Source organism: Galeopterus variegatus, unplaced genomic scaffold (assembly GCF_000696425.1).
Source record: "Galeopterus variegatus unplaced genomic scaffold, G_variegatus-3.0.2 Scaffold5334, whole genome shotgun sequence".
NCBI lineage: Eukaryota > Metazoa > Chordata > Mammalia > Dermoptera > Cynocephalidae > Galeopterus > Galeopterus variegatus.
Window position 1 is genome coordinate 57,212 of NW_007731445.1, and position 9,199 is coordinate 66,410.

Below are 9,199 nucleotides of genomic sequence, written 5' to 3' on the forward strand. Positions count from 1 at the left end.
CTCCTGTCCTGTGTGTGTGTGTGTGCCTGTGTCTGTGTGTGATGTGTGTGGGCCTCCTGTCCTGTGTGTGTGTGTGTGCCTGTGTCTGTGTGTGATGTGTGTGGGCATCCTGTCGTGTGTGTGTGTGTGCCTGTGTCTGTGTGTGATGTGTGTGGGCCTCCTATCCTGTGTGTGTGTGTGTGCTTGTGTCTGTGTGTGATGTGTGTGGGCCTCCTGTCCTGTGTGTGTGTGTGTGCCTGTGTCTGTGTGTGATGTGTGTGGGCCTCCTATCCTGTGTGTGTGTGTGTGCCTGTGTCTGTGTGTGTGCCTGTAAGGGTGGCTGCTGCCATCATCACCCCTGCCAAGCACATCCTGCAGAATCAAAGGAGGGCCACGGTGACAGGGGACAGGAAAGAAGGGGATCCTAGGTGGTCCCAATGTGCCAATGTGCTCAAGTCACCAGAAACCCAGGCCCCGGGGCCTTGGGGCACACTAGTGCCTGAAGTTTTATGCAAAGCTTGGGGGGAAGGTTGGTAACTTCCAATTCCTCCAGATCTGAGAACCTCTGGAGTCGTTTTTGACACACACTTCAGGTAAACCGCCCGCTCGTGGTCACACAGCCAGTTAGTGAGAGCAGGATTCACACCTGTGCCGCAGCTCCAGGCCCTGCACACCCATCTCCAGGTCTGGCCAGCGTGACAGAGCAGGATGACTGGGGGCTTCAGCTGGGGGGGTCGAGGGGGCAGGTGAGCTGAGCAGTGGCCACCGCTCCAGGCCAGCTAGGCTGGGCTGTCTCGGCCACTGTGGCAGGGTCAGGGCTGGGCGCAGGCTCACCCTCATCTTGCGGGCTCACCTTGATCTTAAACTCCATCTTCTTCTGAATGCTGATCATCTGCTCCGTGCGGCTCATCTTCCTGACGCCCTCATTGCATGCCTTCACCACCTGGGACAAGAAGGATGGCACGTCAGGCCACCCAGCCAGCTGTCCGTGGCCACTGCCTCCCCTCACTCAGGCCCCACAGCGCAGAGTGACCAGGCGCTTTGCCCGGGCTCCTTCCTATAGCACCTTCTGGAACAAAGACAAGCGGGAAGACTGGCAGCTGTGCTGGAGAAAGTTGCTAGGAAGCCAACTCCAGAAAGCACGCACGAGACGACATCCTCTCCTGTCGGTCAGGCCGGGAGGCAGACCGGCAGGCTCTAGGCTGGACTCCCGCACGCTGTGGGGTCCTGCGGACTATCCCACCCTCCTGGGAGGCAACCCAGGTACCAAGAGGCCTAGGAATACCATTTCCTGAGACTTCTAGGGACTCATTCCGTAGAAACAAACTTCTGCACTGTCTCACAGGTGTCCAGGACAGAGCCTGGCCCGCCGCAGGCAGTCGGTCGACATTTGTGAGTACAGCGCCCAAAGAAGTATGTGTGAGGATGTCCCCTGCGGTGTTGTTTAGAATGAGAAAAACTCATCAGACTGAACATCCATCAACTGGGTGGGCAGGAAGTCCCGAGAGGTGCTGCCCGGCTCGCAGGTGCTGAGCCTCCCCGAGCAGCCTGCTTGAGGCTCCAGCATCTCCCCAACTAGGCATGGGATGGCAGTGCCGTTCTCCCCAATATTCAAAGGCTATCACTGCCAGAAAGACTTCGGTGGCCGACTGGTCTGGGTAAGGGACATGAGGCCCAAGAGGGGAAACGATGACATTAAGTTAAGAAGTCCTCGTGGCTCAGTGTGGTTTAGAACCCCTCCAATGCCTGCCGAGGATGGTTTCCTCTTACTAAGCTCCTGCTGCTGGGTGACACAAGGGTGGGAAGGACCCTGCTCTCTACTACATGGGCCCACTAGCATTCGGAGTCACTCCAGCACAGCTGCCAAAACCTGGCTCTCAGGTCCAGCTGACACCAGGAGCCACACACCTAAGACAGCACCTTAAGAACATACGAGCACGGAAATGTGTTCACCGACCCCTCCCGAAAGACCCTTGGTCCGCTTGAAAAGTCCAAGAGGAACCATCTCTCTCTGAGGATCAGGACATGGTTCCTCCACTGCTGGGCCAGAAAAGCCCAGGGCTCTCAGGCAGCGTCGGTGAATCCTCTCACAGAGAAACATACGGAACATGGATCTCGAGGGACCAGGGAGAGAGGCGTAGAGGGATGGGGTTCGGGGCAAAGAGCTACATCCGGGCACAAGAAGAGCAGGAAGCAGCCTCGACGTACCTCACAGGAGAAAAGAGAGACTGCTTCTGACACGGGGAAACAGGCAAAGACAAGTGTGGGGTCTGAGTGGGCTCCAGACACCTGCGATGAGTGGCCCGAGGCGGCTGATGAGTGATGGGGCCTGTGGATGGCAGCAGTGCTCCACATGGGGACAGAGTGCCCCCTCCAGTGCCAGGCTGCTGCCCCAACATCCACCCCCAGGCACTAACAGAGGGGGCTGGGGTGGGGGGTGAAGAAGGCTCTGCTCAAACCACACCCGACATCTTATTTAGCCCCAGTGACTTTCTTGATTGCAAAAGCAAATCTTAAAGTGAATGTGTGTTTTCTAAAGACACACCAAGCAACGAGGGAGCAGGATGGGGCAGGTGGGTCTGGCTGAGGAAGGCAGTTTGTGGGGACACGCAGAGAGAGGAGGCACACTCACCATCTCCAGCTCCTTGTGGGCGTCCAAGGCAGTGCACTCACGCTCAGACCTTTCCTCCACCCTCTTCAGGATGTTCTACCAGGCGAAAGGCTGCATTAGTTTCCATTTTTATCACCTCTCCTCCCCTCCCTTGGCCCCTCTGACGTGGTGGCCTCCCTGCTGCACCAGTCCAGACAGCCTCATGCCACCGCACCACATGTACTCAGGGCCTCACATGATGGACAGAGGGTCAGAGAGCCTCAACCAGGCCAGCAATCAAGCGCCCTGACCCCAAATCTTGCCAGGCTCCAAATGAGAACGACATGTGAGAGTCTCCCATGAGGACAGACACGAGGGCCATCACAGTCTCTACTTCATCTCAAACCGGAGCGCCAGACCTCACAGCACAACAAAGATCAAAGTACAAGAGGCAACTGGCAGGAAGGGGCAGCGTCCAGCTGTGAGGGAACCATCATGCTCGGTTGGGGCCAGCCCTGTCCCCAAGGGGAGCTAAATGCTTATGAGATGGATGGGCACCACGGGCTCCCTTCTAGGATTGTCATGTGAAGCCAAGTTGCAATGGCCCTGAGGCTTTGTTAACTGGTCTTATCAATAAAAATGTCTTTTTTTCCAATTGCTCAATTTTTTACAAACTGTTCTCACCTATAAATTACAATTTTTCATTGCTCCCTAAACTTTACATGGTTTCTGCCTAGCAATCCTCACCATGCCCACATTTTTTTGATCTTCTTTTGTCCCGTAAGGAGGTTTGGGTGCATCTAAGCACCATCCACCTGTTGTCGCGGCTGCTACGTGGTGCAATGGGCATCCCAAAGGTCCCAGGGGACTCCGCACATCAGCCCAGACCTCCTCTGTGGTTACCTGCCCACCTCTGCCTGGCAGCCAAGCCAGAGACATGGAGTTATCGCAGATGCCTCCCTGCTTCTCCCTCAGACACGTGGCTGGTCACCAGACCCTGTCATTAACTGTCCCCCTACTTCCAGACCCATCTCACAGCCGAACAGCATCTTTTCTCATGGGAATGAAAGTTCCATCTAACCAGGTCACATTGGTGGCCTCAAACAGAGGACGTGTGGGCTCTTTAGCCTGGCGCTTGCCTCCCCCACACCAGCCTCATCTCAGGCATGTCCCCCAGGACCCTGCCTGATGCAGTGACATGCGTTCTATGTGGTACCCGCCCCACCCCTAAAACACACTTCCTCTGAGCCCTTCCCTAGGTCCCCTCCAAGCCCACCTCCACTCCACTGACTTCCTAACAATGTCGTTTAGATACGGTTGAATCTTAGTTTTGCTGGTTCTCATCTTACAAAAGTTAAGATTTTTATATATCCATATGTGCTCTTTTCCTATAAAATTTCTAAAATTTTTTTACCCTCTGTATCATTAGAAAATGTTACTATCTTCTGTTTCAGTTTTTCCAAGTTAAAAAACAAATTCACATGTAAGTCCTTTATTCACTGGTGTCTTATATGATCTGGGTTCATCCTCAGTAAGTTTCCCGCACTGTCGTCTCCCGTTTCCCCTGGGGGGGCATGGAGGGGCTCCTTCCGACACTTGTTTCTTTGGTCTCATGCTCGTGAGCCCTTTCCTCCCTGGGCTCGGGCCTCCGTCGTTAACACTGCAGCTTTTGGAGCTAGCTGCCCCTTGCACTTTGGCCTCCCACCTGCCTGACCTCTGGCCTCCCTTAACTGTGGCTCCCAGGTCACCATCTCGGATTGATCCCCTCAGAGGCACATTCATCTGTTCGGTTGCCAGTGGCCTCCCCCTGCTCAGGATGTGGACACATTTGTGCCAGCACTTGTCAGGCAGGGGACACTTGACCTGCCTAGCTTGGCCTGGGAGGAGTCGCCCTTCCCAGCCAATCCCGTCTCGCAGGTTCCCCTCCCTGCTGATTCTTCTTGGCTCGGCTGCGTCCCAGCGCTTGGTCTCGGGGCCCTTTCTCTCCTTCCTGGGCAGTCGCTTCCACTAAACAGCACCTAGATGCCAAGAGCTCCTGCTCAACTCCCCCTCACTCTGGACTTGGATATTCAACAGCTCAAAGTCATCTCCAGCTCCCCTAGCTCCACCCTGACCCTGACCCTCCCGCCTGGTCTTCCCCATCTCAGCACGTGCCTCTCAAGCCAAGAGCCGAGGACTTGCTCTGCTGCGGCTTCCTCCCTCCTGTCACTGAGCCACTGATTTCTCTCCGGGGTCGCCACCCACTCCCCCACCCCACCCGGGCCAAGTGTACCCCCTTCTCCCATTTCCAGTCCTGCCCTCACTCCCCACGGCAGCCACACTGAACTCTCACAAATGTCAGTCAGACCAGGTGACTCCTCTCATGCTGAGGATAGAACCCGATGTCTTCCCTGTCCCCCAGGTCTCCTGGCTCTGCCTCTGTCCACAGCTCCACACTCAGTCCCATCACATGCCCTTGCTCACCACTGGCCTTCCTGTCCGTGAACCTTGCTGCCCCAGGGCCTTTGCACAAGCGGTTCTCTCTACACTGGATGCTCTTTCCTCCAGATCATCACCCAGCTGGCTCCTCTGTGTCAGCCATCTCCACTCACATGTCATTTGTCTCTCTTAACACCCCCACCCATGACTGGCAGCGAAGGTGTGGTCATCCCCTATTGTGTCACCCATTTCACTGTCCTCACAGCCATGACCACTTCCTCGTTGTGTGTGTGTGTTGGTCTCTCCCCTCCACAATGTGGCTCCCTGGGACAGGGCCTGAGCCCCCAGTGCCCGGGAATGTGCTTGTCACACAGGAGGAGCTTAATTAGGATGTGCGGAACGAATGGACTTCCTAGGAAGCCAGCAGAGCCCAGAATGAACAGAGGAAACGATGCGGAGCGAGAGAGGTGGGTGCAGCCCCGGCGGCGTGAGGGCAGAGACGGTACCTGGACGAGCAGCTTGAGGCGCGTGATCCTCTGGAAAGGCAGGATGAGGAAGGAGGAAAAGGGCAGCCCCTTGCACTTGGGGTCGAGCTCCAGCTGGGCGACCAGCTCCCGGAAGGCTGCCTTCTCCTGGCTGCGAACACAGACACGCATCTGTCATGCATCATGACAGACACAGTCGGTCTCTCGGCTCGTAGGAGCGTGGGTGAGAGGTGCTTCCTCCTGTCACCATCTCCTAGGAAGGGGACAGCCCATGGGCAAGGAACATGCATCCACTTCTTTCTGTCTACTGAAAATAAACTGTTCAGGTACAGGTCAAATAGCATCAGTGGCTTCCCATGCCTGGCCCGTGAAGTCCTAGCCAACTATGCTGTGTGGGACGGCAAGAATTCCTGTGTGGCCAAGTCTGTGGATTGGACGCACAGTTCAATGATTTCACCCAGCAGGAACCCGTGGCAAGGTAAGCCCATGCAGTGACAGGAGCAGCAGCAAGCCCCAGGCCACGAGCTCCTTCCGCAGGTGGGCCTCGCAGTGGTCGCATCCGCAGTGCTGACAAGGGTCAGGGAGAACCACGGTTGGTGACCCACTGCGGGCCCTGGCTGCACGGTGTTGGGGACGGGTGCACTCAGCCTGGTGCTCAGGCCTCAGTGACCTGCACTCACACGGCACGGTGAAGGGCCACACCCAAGGACTCCTGGGGGCTGCGATGTATAGATTCCTTTCTCCTCGACGCTTGTCTTCTCAATGTTTACCCTCAAAATTACCATCCGGATCCCCCAGAATTCCACTTTTCTTTCTCTTTTTTGGTGGCTGGCCAGTACGGGGATCCAAACCCATGACCTTGGTGTTAAAATGCTGCACTCTAGCCAGCTGAGCTAACCAGCCAGCCCCAAGTTCCGGTTGCCAAACACCGACTGTAAAACACTCAAACGCCCGGATACTGAAGCTTTAAGATGTCCACAGCTGACCACATGGCTTCATAGAAAAGCCCGGGAAGTGTGATACCCAGATTTACCACTCGGAATGAGCCTAGAACATCCCTGTGGTTAAACCCAGTCAAAACCCCACAGCAAGTTTATGAAATGGGCAGATTAGCAGTAAACTCAAGGGCGTTGCTGGAAAACCACCAGAGAGACTGCTTCCCGCCTATCCTTGCCCTGGTGGCAGCTCAAACCCACCTTTCTCATGTCCTGGGCCTTGTACTGTCCTTTTGACCTCACAGTCTGCTGACCTCACAGTCTGGACACAGGGCCAGGGGGCGCTACAACTGACTCTCTTGGGGTCCTGCTGGGTTAACGTGTCTCTAGTGACAGCAAAAGGCCCTGGAACATGCTGGGTTTTGATATTGTCACCAGCCTGGCCAACTTCTGGAGCCCGTCTGGACCCTGGGAAAGCAGAAGTCCAGGACAAAGAGGCACCTGCCAGGCACAGCCAGTGTCGCCGAGGAGCATTTGGGGCCGGGCCTCGCACCGCCCCAGCCCGCAGGGCACTCACAGCAGCTGCTTGTAGGTCCTCTCCTGGTAGGTCTGGTTGCTGACGTAGGTGATGTAGACGGAGAAGTGGTCGGCCGCGTAACGGTACACGATGTCGCACACATCAGAGAGGACAATGTTCTCTTCCATCCGATGCTCCAGCTCCAAGAGGAACCTGCAAGAGGTCGTGGTTTGCGGTGAGGGGCCTGGGTGGCAGAGTCGGGAACGTCTCACCGCACACAGCACCAGCCCAGGAGGGGCATCGGCAGCGCAGTGGGGCACCGGCCGCAGGCTCGGTGACGTCAAGGATTTATTATTACTTTTTAGGTGGATCTTATCTTTTAGGGACACAGCAATGGGTTGGAGGATGAAATATAATGTTGAGGATTTGCTTCAGAACGGTCTCCTCCGTGGTGGGAGGGGTGGGGACCGGGTTACCCTGCAGTGGCCCCCCTGCTGATCACTGCTAAAGCTGGTGACCAGCACATGGGGCTCCTTATGCAGCATCTCTACTTCTACATGTCTGGAATTTTCCATAATGAGACATAAAGAAATACATAAATAAAAAGTGCAGCAGTGGAGGCCCAGGGGTCTCCTTGGCTACTCTGGCCTCAGTCAGCTATTACCTCCTGATCCCACCGGACTGGGCTGCCACAAGGGGGTGGAGGGGCTGCAAATGTAAGAATGGGGTGTCAGCAAGGAGGGGGACCCACTTGGGGGACACAGAGAATGACCAGCTCCCAGGATGCCACATGTGATGTCAAGCAGACACTACTGCTCAGAGAGAGCTGCCCTCTGCCACGTCTCGGTCTCACATCTGCACCAGGGTTGGCACAGCTGATCCCCACGTTGCCTTTAGCTGCAGAACTCCACAGCCTACAGTGAAAATGGTAAATGGACCTTTTATCTGAGCAACATGACTGGAGCTTGCTTCTTCTTGGCAAGAATTAATAAATAGACATCTAGTTGTCCACTTAATGCTCATCCCATCCTCTGCACAGGCCCAGCTATGAGCACAGTTCCCACAACCACAGACTATCGCAAACACACTCCAAGAGGAGAGAAAGCACGAATCCGAGACTGCACTCTGCACGGGCCCACAGAAGCCCTCGGGGCTCTGCATGCGCCAGGCCAGGGCTTTAGGACAGCAGGATGGTGAGGAGCTTCCAGGGATGCCCTTGGGCTGGGTCACGAGGCCCACGGCAGACCTGCCTGACTGGTGGAGCCGCGGGTTTTCTGCATAAGAGGGTCTGACTCAGTGTGGCTCCGACCCCCGGTGACAGAGTTCTCCAGCTCACAGCTCCTTGTGGGACACTTGCAGCACCAGGCTCTGGGGGACGCGACTGCTGCCGTCCTAGGAGGGGGTGTAGATCTTTGGATTTCTGTCTTCATTTTTTAATATTTTGTTATGGAAAATCCCAAACATACAAAAGTAGAGAAGCCAGTGCAAGGAGCCCTTGTTACCAGCTCCAGCCATGCCCCAGGCATGGAGAAGCAGGGGTCCAAGGGAAAGTCTGTCCCAGTGTCCTCACCGCTCGCTGACGGCCATGACATCCAGGACGTTGGAGAAGAGGATGTGTGCCTCGGACGGGTGCAGGATCTTCTTCAGCCGCTCGTTCTCCATGAAGTGAGACACCAGCAGGTTCAGGCTCTTGTAGTAGGAGGCCTCGGAGGTCACCAGCTCAAACATGGCCTGTGGCAGGGAGACAGGCAAAACGGCAAGAGGGGACCGGTGGTCAGTGCCTGGACACTCACGTCCAGGCTGGCTTCAGCTGCGTCCTTGGCAAACAGAGCTGCTGCTGGGGCCTGGGTGGCGGATGTGCGGGGGGCAGCGAGCGGCGGTGAGGGGGTGTTGGGGGACAGCGAGCGGCGGTGAGGGGGGCAGCGAGCGGCGGTGAGGGGGTGTTGGGGGACAGCGAGCGGCGGTGAGGGGGGCAGCGAGCGGCGGTGAGGGGGTGTTGGGGGACAGCGAGCGGCGGTGAGGGGGGCAGCGAGCGGCGGTGAGGGGGTGTTGGGGGACAGCGAGCGGCGGTGAGGGGGGCAGCGAGCGGCGGTGAGGGGGTGTTGGGGGACAGCGAGCGGCGGTGAGGGGGGCAGCGAGCGGCGGTGAGGGGGTGTTGGGGGACAGCGAGCGGCGGTGAGGGGGGCAGCGAGCGGCGGTGAGGGGGTGTTGGGGGACAGCGAGCGGCGGTGAGGGGGGCAGCGAGCGGCGGTGAGGGGGTGTTGGGGGGCAGCGA

At 57.0% G+C, this 9,199-nt stretch overlaps 2 protein-coding genes across 2 annotated transcripts in view; both read right to left on the minus strand.

Annotated features, from left to right (window-relative positions):
• Window positions 1-9,199, minus strand: part of NGEF (neuronal guanine nucleotide exchange factor) — a 43,289-nt gene that overhangs the window by 7,287 nt on the left and 26,803 nt on the right. The window contains exons 3-7 of the mRNA XM_008589262.1: window positions 8,495-8,655; window positions 6,985-7,137; window positions 5,494-5,623; window positions 2,612-2,686; window positions 833-922 (exon numbers count right to left, since the gene is read on the minus strand). Coding sequence (XP_008587484.1) covers window positions 833-922; window positions 2,612-2,686; window positions 5,494-5,623; window positions 6,985-7,137; window positions 8,495-8,652 — 606 coding nt within the window. The 5' untranslated portion in view covers window positions 8,653-8,655. The remainder of the gene's footprint in view (window positions 1-832; window positions 923-2,611; window positions 2,687-5,493; window positions 5,624-6,984; window positions 7,138-8,494; window positions 8,656-9,199) is intronic.
• The window catches only part of LOC103604692 (uncharacterized proline-rich protein-like), a gene marked incomplete at its 5' end in the record, with an annotated part of 1,285 nt that continues 799 nt past the window's right edge, over window positions 8,714-9,199 (minus strand). Inside the window, one exon of the mRNA XM_008589266.1 lies at window positions 8,714-8,876. Within this exon, the coding sequence (XP_008587488.1) occupies window positions 8,714-8,876 (163 nt within the window). The remainder of the gene's footprint in view (window positions 8,877-9,199) is intronic.